The sequence below is a fragment of the Phoxinus phoxinus genome (assembly GCF_949152265.1).
Source record: "Phoxinus phoxinus genome assembly, chromosome: 16".
Lineage (NCBI taxonomy): Eukaryota > Metazoa > Chordata > Actinopteri > Cypriniformes > Leuciscidae > Phoxinus > Phoxinus phoxinus.
The window spans coordinates 2693490-2708499 of NC_136891.1; the positions used below are offsets into that span (position 1 = coordinate 2693490).

The 15010-nt window shown below is 37.6% G+C and overlaps 3 protein-coding genes across 3 annotated transcripts in view; 1 reads left to right on the top strand and 2 right to left on the bottom strand.

Moving 5' to 3' along the window:
* Nucleotides 1-118: 118 nt before the first annotated feature.
* Nucleotides 119-10325, bottom strand: LOC306983646 (uncharacterized protein). Its single transcript, XM_079584202.1, has 4 exons — nt 10046-10325; nt 6826-9470; nt 6297-6354; nt 119-2919 (listed from the first exon to the last, which is right to left on the bottom strand). The coding sequence occupies exons 2-4, from the start codon at nt 9458-9460 to the stop codon at nt 264-266; spliced, it is 5349 nt and encodes a 1782-aa protein (XP_079440328.1). The 5' UTR covers nt 9461-9470; nt 10046-10325; the 3' UTR covers nt 119-263.
* LOC306983571 (alpha-1,6-mannosyl-glycoprotein 2-beta-N-acetylglucosaminyltransferase) overlaps nt 8965-15010 on the top strand; it is a 32508-nt gene continuing 26462 nt past the window's right edge. The window contains exons 1-2 of the mRNA XM_079584087.1: nt 8965-9097; nt 14085-14192. The gene's annotated coding sequence lies outside the window, so the exon portion shown is untranslated. The remainder of the gene's footprint in view (nt 9098-14084; nt 14193-15010) is intronic.
* On the bottom strand, nt 10424-13175 carry thbd (thrombomodulin). Its single transcript, XM_079584086.1, has one exon. It carries the CDS (start codon nt 13021-13023, stop codon nt 11527-11529), a length of 1497 nt encoding a protein of 498 aa, XP_079440212.1. The 5' UTR covers nt 13024-13175; the 3' UTR covers nt 10424-11526.

Sequence of the window (15010 nt, forward strand, 5' to 3'; positions counted from 1 at the left end):
TGTAAATCGAGAATTTACATAATAGTTCAAAATAATTAATTCTATTGACCTTTACCCCAATTGACAATGAGAAGTACATACACATTATGGATTATACAAAATAAACTATACAATACAGTATGGTTTCCAGCTTTAATTTTTGGTGAAGTCATTGTCCATAAGAAAGAAGGTCAACACAGTAGGATGGATGGATGGATGAAAACCTGGGAGCAAAGCAAGGTACATAAGCATTTGTATAAGATTCATACATAAGTCCTTCATAGTTACACTGCAGTGTCCACGAGAACGTTTGCTTCTTCAAGATTTCTTTCAAACTCATTGACTTCAGTGTTTGTTTGTTTTACCTTGGTGTTTTTTCTAATTTTATGCAGAAGTTGGTCATAAAACCACTCCAAGTCCTGGCTGTCATCGGGCCACAGAAGGTATCTTCTGTTCTCAATGTAGGATCTGAGTTGTTCGTACTTCAGTAACCTGTACTGCGGTATGTTCCCTACTACCAGCACCACCAGAATGTCCTTTAGCTCCACTAGCATCCTGCACTGTGCCAGGGTGAAGGTTTCTAGGCACCAGCCATCCTTAAGGAATCGTTCAGACACCACACAAAGGGTTTTATGACTATTCTGGATTGCGTTTCGCATGTTGGTAAGATGGTCCTCCCCGGGTATGAAGTCTCGCTCCTCGAAGCAGCAGCGGAGTGTGTTCTGCTCTGAGAACTGAGAGTCTAGTCTGTTCAGCAGCGCTCTTTCTACCCACTTCATATCACTGGAACTAAAACAAAGATACACATCGTACAAGAATCGATCAGGATCAGGCTCCTCTCGCTTTCCATCCACAAGTTTGCCAGTGAGATTTTTGTAAAGCTTGAAGATGTAGCCACGCCGACGGACATAAATGATGGCGCTAGCAGTGAGTAATATGATAAGTGTGAAACATAAAATGAAAAGCACAAGCCTCAGTTTTTCAGATCTCCTCTCTTCCTCTTCATCCTCACATTGTATGTTGGATCTCACAACCGGAAGCATGAACTGATCCTCAGGACTTGCACAAGTCACGTCCTCAATGGGGTGGAAAATGGTTACGTTGGTTTGATTGAGCCATGTTTGGAAATCCCTTAGCTTGCAATCGCAACGGAAATCGTTGTTCGTCAGGCTGAGGTAGTGGAGGCCGCTAAAGAGATTTGGATCTACTGAATAAATAGAATTATATTCAAGATTAAGTATTCGAAGACTTTCAGGGAATATACCGTTTTGAAGGTATTTCAAAGAGTTGAAGGACAAATCCAATAATAACAAAGAGGTAAGGTCTTTGAAAATGTCTTTGGGAAGTGACTGTAGCACGTTTGAACTCAGAGAAAGCTGTTCTAACTGGTGAAGATTGTTAAACACGTTTAAACATTTTCCTTCTGACCAGATAACTTCCAAACCTGCAAATGCAAGATCAAGGATTTGTACTTTTTGTGAAAGCACGTTATGTTCGTCATTAGGGCAATATTCAAGCTCGTTACCTCGAAGAACAATTTCCACAATTTGAGGAAGTTCCTCTAGTATTGTGTAGAGTTCAGACATGGAAGAAAACTTGTTAAATTGCAGGTCAAGGGTTGTAAGATTTTTGGATATGTCGAGTAAACCATACATGGATGCAATTTTGTTGTCACCCAAGTAGAGCTGCTCCAGATTTGGTAAGGTTGCAAATCTATGTACATGTTTGAGGGCATTTCCAGTTAAGTTTAGGTTGAGTAGATTTGGAAGACCTTGAAATGAGTCTATTCCAAGCATCCATATATGATTATAAGACAAATCAAGCACCTCAAGCTTCTCTAGATTCTGAAATGTATTAGAATCAATATTACCAAGGAAGTTTTTGGACAGGTTTAGCTTCAGTAAATTTGTCATCCCCAAAAAAGCACTGTTTTCAATCTTGTTGATCTGACTTTCTGCCAATGTAATTTGTTCTAAACTTGACAAATGACTAAATACTGAATATGACAGAGCAAAAATGCTTGAATTGGAGAGATCGAAAATCTTAATACCACTCGCCTCAAGACCCTTGAATGTGAATTTGTCTGGATCTTTTGAATTATTACCAGAAGATTTGCCCATGCTGTAACTGTTACTGAGAATGAGACTTTGGATTTTGGTACCAGTGATTGCATTAAGAAAACGCTTTGCCATGTTAACAGTAAAGCCGTTTCCAGACAGGTCCAATTGAGTTATGGACATGTTCTTAAATGGGTTTCCACACTTGTCCCATCCTAACCAGTACTCGTTCATGTCTTGCAGTCTCACGGAGGACAGTTTCAGAAGCGTGAAATGTTTACCCTGAAAGCCGAGGAGCTCTTCTTCACAGATGCTCTTCACTTTGTTGCGAGAGAGATCGAGCCAGTGGAATCTCCTCATGTTTAAAAAGAAAGATGCCGGCTGGATTCTTTGAATGTTGTTCTCACGCAAGTCAAGCATCTCGAGAGACACCAGAGGTTTGAGGAAGTCGCCAGACAAAATGGCATCATCTAAACTGCACTGAGTGAGAGTGAGAATCTCAAGGTTGGATAATCCGTTAAACGCTCCTGTCTCTGTTTTCAGGAAGTGGTTGTAGTCTAGCTGAAGTGATGTTAAATTAGCCAGTCCTCTGAATGTATTGTTTCTGATCACAAGTCCTGGTTTTTGGTGCATCAGTATAAGGGCTTGTAGTCCGTCCAGAAGAGAAAAGGATGTTTCGTTGAGTTCAGCAATACTGTTGTTACTCAGATCCACTTTATTTACATGTGTGGGCAGCTCTGGCACCTCTTGAAGACCTTTATCAATGCAGAGGGCGACAGAGGCACCAATTGAACACACTGAGGTGCATTTCACAATTTGAGTGCTGACACATAATCCAAGGAGGATCAGAGATAATCGGTGTTGTTGTGCCATTCTGAGATCCCTGTAGAAAAGAAGTTACAAAATTTATCCACACACATTTGTTTACATTTTATAATTTACTCAAAGATTATACTCCACAGGTTTGGTACAACACAAGGATGGTTATGGAAACATTTTCAGTAACACTTTACTTAAAGCCTTTATGTATAGTGCACTATAAAAATATTTTTTGTGGATTATATATGCCATAGTATGGTCTCATGAATAATTGTTACCACACATTTATAATACATTTCTTACATTCTTATCTATTCGCCTTTAGAAGTTATAATGCATTAAAACATACGACAAACAACCAGTTTCAGATGTAACAATCAATTGCAAATATTATAATGCATTTTAACTTTTGTTACAATGATTTATGAAAAGTTATAAAGCACACTGTGAATACCTTCATAATGCAATACATAAAGGCTTGAAGTAAAGTGTAACCAAATTTTCATTCTTGAGTAAAGTAGGCTATCCCTTTCGAAAATTAACCATGGTTTTACTTTATTTATTAGGCTACAAATAATAGCCTAATAAAAAATAAAAAACATAGTTACTATAGTTAATCCATGACAACCACAAAATAACAATGGCTTTGTTCTAACCTAAACACTAACCATTGTTTTACCATGGTATTTGTGGTAAAACTGGTTATAATGGTAATAAAAAAAAAACATGGTTACTACATTTTTACTTAAATAAATCGGTAAATTTTCGTAAAATGTGCATTTTAAGTTTCTAAATCCAGTGTGGTTAGTAAACATAAATGGGTTATCTGAATATGAATTGCAAATCTTAAATGTCGCCTAGTTCAGACTAGAACTACTGAATAAGGCATAAAGCCAGGACAGACAAGTCAGAACCAGTTTATCTTACTAATTGTTTGTTTAACTAGTTCAAGGTTCAGTTACTTCCGAGAAAAACACTAAAGTAGATTTAAATGTGGTATTCATTTTATGATATATAACCACGGTTTTGAGAGATTTGCAACAAAAGTCATGGATAATAATAACTGATCAATTGAATTACCTGTTCGACCACAATTTCTGAAGTCATGATATAGTCACATAGACGGGTAAAGTTTCAAAAGTTCCGTACGGCGATAACGCGGAGTTGATTTGTTCTTTCTTCCTTCGTCTCATTGGTGTTTCCCAATGCTTCTGAAATAGGAAACAACTTTCTGACCCTGCAGTGACTCGTTTTCCGGTGAAGAGTCCTTCAGTATGAGAACACAGAACAGAAACTCTTCAGACACAGCAAATAAACTATTCACCACAGCAACGTGTCGTTTAATTGTTAGCCTTTCCACAAAATGTGCAGTATTCCTCGCGCTCTGTGCTACGCACTTTTAATTGTCTTGTAGCCTATAGCCTACTATGGTAAGACCAGACTGTAAGGGGGGCAGTCATGTTATCGATATGTTTTATTCATTAAAGAAACAGATGTAGAACAACGACTGATACAGTCATTTCGTATTTTATCGCATACTTTAATACGTTATTGTGCCTGTGAACTGTTCAAACATTAGGATACTGACACAGTGACTAGATTAAACAGTGGAGTTCATCATATAAATTAGTTAATTTAGATGAACGTTTTTAATCTAAGAATGAAGTCGATTTATCATTATGCTTTAAAACTGCCGCTCGAAAGAACAAAAAAGCGCGGGCGCTTACAATTCAAAAAGTAACGGTCATTCTGGAGAACAACAGACTATTCTCCGGACGATTTATTTAATTACTAAATCGCTTGTATGTGTGGGTTATCAGATTTTAAAAACCCTGGTAACGTTGACATCACATTGTATAGCCTATAAGACGGTTGTTTTTGTTTATTGGCAGACTGAATCTGCCCTCCTGCAAACAAAGCAGTTTAAAGGTAAGAATAGGCTAACATCTGTTGTTAAAGTGATCTGTGCATTGAAACAAACGACACGAATCATATATTTAGCTGTATATGATCTAAAAGCTATAAAGTTATAATGTCAGGTTATAAGGGGCTATACCTGAAGGCAGTTAATTTATTTTGAGAAATAAACTTATTGGAGAAAGTTGTATTATTCCTCTTTTATGTTGAGGAGGAAATTCTGTCACAAAGGTTCTAGAAACTGTAAGTTATATTTATAGTATTATCATTTATTAAAATATTTGATGTATCCTATATGATGGCCTTTATTTTATTTTTGCAGATGTCCGTCACATGTAGCCTATAGCTAAACAAGAGTAACAAAGAGTCTTTTTAATGAAAAAAGAAAAGCATGTGTAATAGAGTCAAAACTACACATTAACACAAACAATACTAGACAGGGAACTAACTCAAACTGAAGGCTTAATACACAGCAAACAAAAGAGCTAACAATATATATGAGAAGAACACAAGTGAACGGGATGATTAATGAAAAAAAAGTGAACGGCCAAATGACAGGCACAGGAAAACCAGAACACATACATGTATGTAACACTGTCTGTCAACCAGAAACAAATCAGAGCTCTTATCAATAGAGATCTGCATTAGCTGAAAACCTGGCCATGTGAAAAGTATTATGTTAATGTTGCATATAATATGACCATAATGAATGTACTTTGTATAATGTAATTTGAATAATGAGAGGTCATTTATGTAACAAGCCAAATTAAATTGTATACATTTTACATTTGACTAATGTTGCATGCTTGCATCCAATTTAATTGTTTTATTTATAAATTGTTTTATTAACGATTTTCACAGAAATCTGTTTTTCAGAGAAAAACACGTTAATGAGAGAAAAACAAGAATGAGCTTTTAGATATTAATCTGCTTCTATGTTAATGGTCTTTCATGTTTAGTTATCAAAAACAGAAGAATTATCATTCAACACCATGGTGTAAGATGGGAGTTTACAACAAGTAAAGCCAAAACAAAGAAAGCAAAAGAGTGTTTGATTGCACAATGGACCTGAATTGGGGATGTTTTTAAAAGCAAGTTCCTGCATGTCCCTAAAGAAGGACCTGTTGTTATACGAGGCTTTCAGTCTTGATGTCACAATTGTGTGAAATTAATAAAATATGAATACAATATAACGACTATACAGTTAGTGGATGACAATTACATTTTATTCATTTATTATTGCTTTCTTGTTATGGGAACAGGAAATTAATTTGAAGGCTTGGCCAGATGGCATTGTGAGGTCAACTAGGGATATAATATTATACATTTTTCAATGAAGACCATAGAATTATAGTTGTCAGCCATGGTGAGATTTCAATTCAATATTTACTTAATCACACACGTGGTTGTTGCTGTGGGGCCTTGTTGCTATATTTCCTGTTCAAAGTACACAGGCCATGACAAAATTTCTCAATGCTGAGGTTTCTTTACAAATTTCATTAACAGTGTACGAACTGTGATTACCCAAAAACATAAGGCCAGATTGTGTCATCGTGTTTTTTCACTAGTTTTGCCACTTTGCCTGTATTTCGGACATAAGGTCAAAGTACACTGAGTATTTTTAATCCGTTACCATTTTTAGGTTGTACATTTATTTACAGATTAAGCAGGCATTTGCAATTTCTTTACTTCTGATTCATATTTCATTATGAATTTGCAAGCTCCATTGGGAAGTGGTTGAAGATGTTCAGGTTTCACAATTTTAGCTGAGTTAGGTCTTTATCCACTTCTGCACACATTTCAGACATTCAATGAAAATATCAGCAGGTTCACAGACAATATTTGACATCAGCTATTTTGTGAGAGAATAGAAATAGGATGTTATGAATTAAATATTCTTTTATTATAAATCACTCATCATCATCACACACACACACACACACACATAGGAAACATGAGAATTTGCATTATGCATTCTAACTAATTGGAAACCTTCCAATTAGTGATAAGGTAAGGTTTTACAAAATGCATAATCAACAAATATGCCATAATTATACTGCTGTGTTGGCATGGACATTCAATGCTTCAGGCTTTGTTTGGTTAATTGGTTGATTTGTTTGATTAACCTTGGTATCTTTTCTTATTTCATGCAGAAGTTGGTCATAAAACCACTCCAAGTCCTGGTTGTCATCGGGCCACAGAAGGTATCTTCTGTTCTCAATGTAGGATCTCACTTGTTTGAACTTCAGTAACCTGTACTGCGGTATGTTCCCTACAACCAGCACCACCAGAATGTCCTTTAGCTCCACTTCCATCCATCTTTGTGCCAGAAAGAAGGCTTCTAGGCACCAGCCATCCTTGAGGAATCGTTCAGACACCACACAAAGGGTTTTATGACTATTCTGGATTGCGTTTCGCATGTTGGTAAGATGGTCCTCCCCGGGTATGAAGTCTCGCTCCTCGAAGCAGCAGCAGAGTGTGTTCTGCTCTGAGAACTGAGAGTCTAGTCTGTTCAGCAGCGCTCTTTCTACCCACTTCATATCACTGGAACTAAAACAAAGATACACATCGTACAAGAATCGATCAGGATCAGGCTCCTTTCGGTTTCCATCCACAAGTTTGCCAGTGAGATTTTTGTAAAGCTTGAAGATGTAGCCACGCCGACGGACATAAATGATGGCGCTAGCAGTGAGTAATATGATAAGTGTGAAACATAAAATGAAAAGCACAAGCCTCAGTTTTTCAGATCTCCTCTCTTCCTCTTCATCCTCACATTGTATGTTGGATCTCACAACCGGAAGCATGAACTGATCCTCAGGACTTGCACAAGTCACGTCCTCAATGGGGTGGAAAATGGTTACGTTGGTTTGATTGAGCCATGTTTGGAAATCCCTTAGCTTGCAATCGCAACGGAAATCGTTGTTCATCAGGCTGAGGTAGTGGAGGCCGCTAAAGAGATTTGGATCTACTGAATAAATCGAATTATATTCAAGATTAAGTATTCGAAGACTTTCAGGGAATATACCGTTTGGAAGGTACTTCAAAGAGTTGAAGGACAAATCCAAAAAAAACAAAGAGGTAAGGTCTTTGAAAATGTCTTTGGGAAGTGACTGTAGTCCATTGGCAAACAGAGGAAGCTGTTCTAACTGGTGAAGATTGTTAAACACGTTTAAACATTTTCCTTGTGACCAGATCAGGTGCATCGTTGAAAGTCCAAGATGAAGAAGTTGTAGTTTGTCTGAAGCCACTATTTGTCTTTGATTATAACAACTCAAAAACTTGTTACCTTGAAGAAAGATTTTCTCTATTTGAGGAAATTCCCGTAGTATTGTGTACAGATCTGACAAGTCCTTTAATCTGTTAAATTCCAGGTCAAGGGTTGTGAGGTTTTTAGCAATGTTGGGTAAACCAGACAAAGATGAAATTCTGTTCTCACCCAAATAGAGTATCTTTAGGTTTAGTAGGGTTGCACATTCATGAACTGATTCAAGAGCATTTCCTGTTAAATTTAAGATGAGTAAACTTTGGAGACCCTGAAATGATTTATCTCCAAGAACCCTTATATGGTTATACGACAAATCAAGCTCCTCAAGTTTCGCTAGATTCTGAAATGTATTGGAATCAATATTACCGAGGAAGTTTTTGGAGAGGTTTAGCTTTAGTAAATTTGTCATACCCAAAAATGCATCAGTTTCAATAATGTTGATCTCATTTTGTGCCAATGTAATTTGTTCTAGATCTGGAAAATGAGTAAATACTGAATTTGACAAAGCGAAAATATTTGATTTGGACAAATCGAAAATTGTAATACCACTCGACTCAAGACCCTTGAATGTGAATTTGTCTGGATCTTTTAAATTGTTATAACCAAAAGAACTGCCCATGCTGTAACTGTTACTGAGAATGAGACTTTGGATTTTGGTACCAGTGATTGCATTAAAAAAACGCTTTGCCATGTTAACAGTAAAGCCGTTTCCAGACAGGTCCAATTGAGTTATGGACATGTTCTTAAATGGGTTTCCACACTTGTCCCATCCTAACCAGTACTCGTTCATGTCTTGCAGTCTCACGGAGGACAGTTTCAGAAGCGTGAAATGTTTACCCTGAAAGCCGAGGAGCTCTTCTTCACAGATGCTCTTCACTTTGTTGCGAGAGAGATCGAGCCAATGGAATCTCCTCATGTTTAAAAAGAAAGATGCCGGCTGGATTCTTTGAATGTTGTTCTCACGCAAGTCAAGCATCTCGAGAGACACCAGAGGTTTGAGGAAGTCACCAGACAAAATGGCATCATCTAAACTGCACTGAGTGAGAGTGAGAATCTCAAGGTTGGATAATCCGTTAAACGCTCCTGTCTCTGTTTTCAGGAAGTGGTTGTAGTCTAGTTTAAGTAGTCTTAGATTGGAGAGTCTTCTAAACGTGTTGTTTCGGATCACAAGTCCTGGTGTTTGTTGCTCCAGTTGAAGGACTTGTAGACCTTCAAGACGAGAAAAGGATGTTTCGTTGAGTTCAGCAATGCTGTTAAAACTCAGATCCACAACGTTTACATATGTGGGCAGCTCTGGCACCTGATGAAGACCTTTAAATGCGCAGAAGGCGGCATAACCATTAACTGAACACACAGAGGTGCATTTCACAACTTCAGTGTTGATGCACAATTCAAAGAGGATCAGTATGAATGTATATCCCATTCTGAGAGCACTGTGGGAAAGAAAACAAACATGAGAGGCTGTGCTATTCAAGTTAACATTTATAGAACAAGTTTATCTTACTCATTTTTTGCTTAAGGTAAAGGTTCAGTGATTTTAAAAAAAGAAGCATATACAGGTGAAACTCGAAAAAAATAGAATATCGCGCAAAAGTTAATTTATTTCAGTAATTCAACTTAAAAGGTGAAACTAATATTATATATCATTACATGCAAAGTGAGATTTCAAGTCTTTATTTGTAATCATTTTGATGATTATGGCTTACAGCTTATGAAAACCCCTAATTCAAAATTAGAATATTACATGAAATCAATTTAAGAAAAAAGATTTTAAATACAGAAATGTCGGCCCTCTAAAGTATAATCATGCATGTACTCAGTACTTGGTTTGGGCCCCTTTTGCATGAATTAATGCCTCAATACGGGGAAAGAAATGAACTTTTGCATGCATTCAAATTTTTCGAGTTTTTCACCTGTACAACGTAAAAAGATTCTTATACATGCAGTAATCTGAATTTTTTTACAACAAAGTTGATTCCTAAAACAGAACAATACTTTAGCGTCTTACCCGGTTCGGTCCCAAATCCATACAGCGTTTTCTTAAGTCTCGGTGTGGTATTAAATACTGAGAACGTTTCAATTACGCAATATTATCAGCGTCTGATAAAGAGCTATACCCGTATTCCTGTCGCGTGAGTTCCGGCAATAGTGAACTCTTCCTCCGTTCTCTCTCCCTTTATTTCATTTGTTTCTCAACATTTCTGAAATAGGAAATAACTTTCTGACTTCGTGACTCATTTTCCGGTGAGGAGTTGTTCACGTTTGAGTGCTGTGGTAACTCTGGAAAAACTAGGCTACCATTGTTTCAGCTTCATTCATAAATTCGTAAGTTTTCATATGTCAGCATATTTTAACATTAACACATTTTGTTATTTCGAGTTACAGTTACAGAATCGCCGTTCATTTATTTACAAAAATACAGCGTAGATACAATTGTACAACACAGTAATGATCAAGGATTCGCCAACAGAAATGACTGAACATTAACTCTTGCCACTCAAAGAAAAAAACACTAGCCTTTAAAACATGAGCAATGTACGAGGCTATGAAGTAACTTGTTGCTGCCCACTAGAGAGCGGTATTCACCAACATCTCTATAGGAAAACCAGCAGAATCCGCTGTTGGAGGGCAATAACACTGGCATACTGGAAATAAAATAAAAAGATAACGTTTAGAAATAGTTCATTAATGCCGCACTGCGCATGTCTTTCCAATCTATCAGCATATTTGGCCAGAGATGTTGACGAAGCAAGAGAGAACGAAGCAAGTAAAGTAGCCTACATTTGCAATGTTATATTAAAATATAGTATTTATTCTCTTCAAACACCGCCATTTAGGAATACTGACATTAATGACTTATTCAAACTTGTAAACTTATTGACACTCTATAATAGGGTAACATGAGGGAAGTGCCCCCCTTAAGAACAATGTGCATTTGTTTAAATTGTAACATATTTAGATATAAGTTTAGCATAATGGCTATTATAATCAGCAAATGTGCTATTATAGGAAATAAATCAAACATTTGCTAATTTAGTTATTATTACATTTAAAAATAATAATAACAACATGCCACTTATGTGCCAATTCTGGGTGGCACATCATACCCCAATGGTCTTATTTAATCTTTTTACTTCAATATAAAAACTATAACTAGGCTATTACTCCACAAATCTTAAAACATGAATTTGTCCCCAAATCATTAACAAACAGACACACACACAAAACATTGACATTCAACATAATAACCTAATCGCTATTTTCCAGTGATACAAAATGTGATAAATTAACATTAAAACTCTTTCGACTGACAAAAATCTCACAAATGTTGAAATTTACATGAAATGACAAAAAAAAAGGTGTCATCTATGGTCTGCAAGGGGGGGGGGGGGTCTTACCCCGAATTACCCTATATTAGATTACATCTAAATTAAATATATTTACTATAATAGGCTACTATTTACATTTCATTTCGCGTGAGGTCCGACTTTAAGAGTCTCTTTTTAAATACCTATTTGGGAATGACAGTTCCGTGCTGTTTTTATCAATGATCATCTGTTGAAAGTCGTAGATTTCATCTTGGCCTTTGTGCACATCATAATTGTGCATTTGACAAAAACGTCTCAATGTGCAGTGAGCGAGGCCGACCAGTAAGAGAATACAAGCTACAATGCAAACCATTATTGCCAAAAGACTGCCCGATGAGATTGACATTGGCTTGTCGGTTGGGGGTTTAGTCGTAGATATAGAAACATCAAAAGGTGTTGAGCTGCCTGAACCATCAAAGTCTTCTCTCACACATTTGCCCTTGTCCGAAAGCAAGTATCCTTCATCGCAGAGACAATCATAGTCTCCAGGTGTATTTACACAATCATGGTCACAGTTATTACTACCATCAGTGCATTCATCAATGTCAACGCACATTTTTATGTCATCTTCAAATACGAAATTATCGGGGCAGTTGCACTGGTTGTTGTTGTTGGGGTCACATTCAGCTGGGCACTTCTCAAATGGACAGTGCATCATACATTTGGTCATGTCCTTCGTCGACTGTATGTATCCATCATAGCATGAACATTGATAACTACCTATAGTGTCGATGCATTCGTGCTCGCATGGTGCAGACTCGCATTCGTTTTCATCGACGCAAATGCCACTTTCTTTGCGAAAGCCGGGCTTGCAATCTTCGGAAGACATTGCATGTGCAACTTGAAACACCGGCTCGCATTCCCCGAGAGCACAAGCGTCCTGTTTGCTGCACGTGACTCGGTTAATGTCGAGTTTAAATCCAGGCTGACAGATGCATGTGTTGTCAGGAATACTCCCAACGCACTTATACTCGCATCCACCATCAACAAACTCACAACTCCAAGGTGCATGAAGCCACTCGCCTTCGAAACAAACGTGTTTCGTTCTCTGCGGCTGTAATGTCGCGATTGTGCCTTGAGGGATTTCTTGGAGGAGTTCGTTTGCATTAAACCCAAAAGGAGTTTCATATACGACTGCTGAACCGTTGCTCAGTGGCTGACAATAATCGATGTTGTCATATTCACACAAATAACCATCGATTATGTCATCGCAAGGTCTTTCGGCCCATCTCGGAACTTTTTGGGACACTGAAGCACATCGTGGAGAACAAACCGCTCGGTCGCTTTCCCAGTTGATGTAGTGGCTTGCGTTGTCTCCAGTGACCCATTTGTATCCCTTTAACCCATCGTTTGAGTGTGAACACTGGTATCTCAGCCCAAGCCAAAAGTTTCCAGAGGTGCCATTCAACAATTTAGCGAGAATATTGGCCGATTTTCTGTCGCGTACGGTCATCAAATGTCCTCTTCGATCCTGACAGACTCGCTGCGCCGAATCAAAACTCAAACTGTCGGTTTGGATGGCGAAACATTTTCCCTCCACACAATGACCGTCACTGATTCTCTCCCCGTGAACTTTGAGAACAACGAGCGCCAGCGCCATTCCTATGATCTCCCTCATCTCTGCGGGACCGTTATGCACCGATATTCACCAAGTTATATATGGAGAAGTTTCCGAGCTGATATTGTCCGAGGTGTGCCGTGCCGCATTTATAATGACATCCATGTCTCCAAATATTAAAGGAAGTCCGTGTTCTCTGGCAGGGATCCCGGAGCGCCCTCTCTCTCTCTCTCTCTCTCTCTCTCTCTCTCTCTCCCTCCCTCCCTATTCCTATCAGTCTGCGCGCATGTGTTTGGATACACGATATCCATCATGAGGATTTAATTCCCAAATTAGTTTCCGAGAATAGATACCACCTTTTCGCCTAACTATGTTTTGGTCAAGCTATAGCCCACTCTTCCTAAGATAGATAGATAGATGGATGGATGGATGGATGGATGGATGGATGGATGGATGGATAGATAGATAGATAGATAGATAGATAGATAGATAGATAGATAGATAGATAGATAGATAGATAGATAGATAGATAGATAGATAGATAGATAGATAGATAGATAGATTTAGACTTTGTAAGCGCAGTGACTAAGTCCTGGCGACACCAAAGGGTGGAGGCGGACGCTTCATTTATCAGTGCTTTTGAAGGGCATTTTTTCCATGACTTCAGTGGAACTGGGTGGATAGCGGCGCTCTTGACAAAAGGAGTTTATTTATATTTTGATACTACTGACGGCTGTAGGTGTGCATGGTCACTGATAAAAGCCTTTTCTTTGGTGTTGGTCAAAGAAAAACTGCAGCCCGCCCCGACCCACCCTGATCTAGACTTTCCCTTCACAAGCCGTTACACCTCAAACAATCATGTAGGAAGTTTTCATAGATTTTATTGATTAGAACAATCCATGAAAGTAAGTCATAGCAAGAAGACTGGGATTGTTTTATTAGTGACAAAGAATGAAAACAGAACATAAATCCGGCAGAGAGTGGGCGAAATCAAGTCGACTTGTGTAAGGATCGAGGATCTTAAAAACAAGACTTTCTTAAAAGAAGTCAGCATATTAAAATTGTCATGTGTGTGATTCTTGATTTTTCAAACCTACTAACCTTTTGATTGTTCAATGCAGGGATGATCACGAGATGCTCCTGTTCTTATTTTGGTGACCTTTCAGGAAATTGGAGGGAAATGTCAGGCACAGTCATTCAGTCCGTCACCACTTTTCCATTTTTAATCGGTGAGTTATGCACGCTCAAGCACCACTCATATAATTAAAATGTAGTCTCATTTAGAAATCGTTCCTAAATGAGTATTAGTAAGTATTAATTCTCAATAGGGTGCAGTCAAATCCTTCCTGCTCAGGTATTGTCACAGTGGCTTTCTTTCCAGTCATATCCTCAGGAAGAAAGGAAGGATGTCGTTATTCTTCTTTTTAACAGAGCAGTGAAATCTTTTGCACCTAGAAAGAAGCAAAGCGCTCCTTCGGACCTGGATCTTGATTACAGAGTAAGATAATCTTGTTTTAATGTTATATCAGGGCACAGAGCATCACAGGTAAATGTGATGCATGAAGAAAAGACTTACGACAATACACAAACTGTAAAATCAGTCAATGATAATCATAATTTTTTGAAGACACTTTTTTTCATGCTTTGTAAAGTGTTAAACCCAATGTAAAAAAAATCTAAATTGCCTTCATGAACCATTTAGTTACTAAAATTCACATTTTATGTTTCCATTGTGCTATCACAAAACATGTCAAAAAGTATTTTAACCTAAAATCGAAAGAATAATTCATTTATGCTGGTGCAATTTGAATTTTCTTGAAGCAATACATAGTAAAAAATATTATTGCAAAGACAATCTAATATAGTCATTGAATAATTGCATTTTTAAAAACAATAGGAAGAAGGACGAATGGAAGAAATGTGTTTAAATGTCATCAGAAAAATTAAAATACATGCTTAAAAATAAAGTTTCTTTATTGGCAGTTTTGGTTCGATAAAGAACTTGCAACTTTCCATTCCACATTCTTTATAGTGGAAAAAGTTTCTT

Excerpts from the sequence above, each read along its gene's own strand:
- LOC306983646 (XM_079584202.1), bottom strand. The coding sequence starts at position 9,460 with ATGGGATATACATTCATACTGATCCTCTTTGAATTGTGCATCAACACT. Across the intron at positions 6,355-6,825 it reads CCATGCCAACACAGCAGTAT|GCAAAGTGGCAAAACTAGTG; the intron begins AATTATGGCATA and ends TCCGAAATACAG. Across the intron at positions 2,920-6,296 it reads ATCTGGCCTTATGTTTTTGG|GGATCTCAGAATGGCACAAC; the intron begins GTAATCACAGTT and ends TCTTTTCTACAG.
- thbd (XM_079584086.1), bottom strand. The coding sequence starts at position 13,023 with ATGAGGGAGATCATAGGAATGGCGCTGGCGCTCGTTGTTCTCAAAGTT.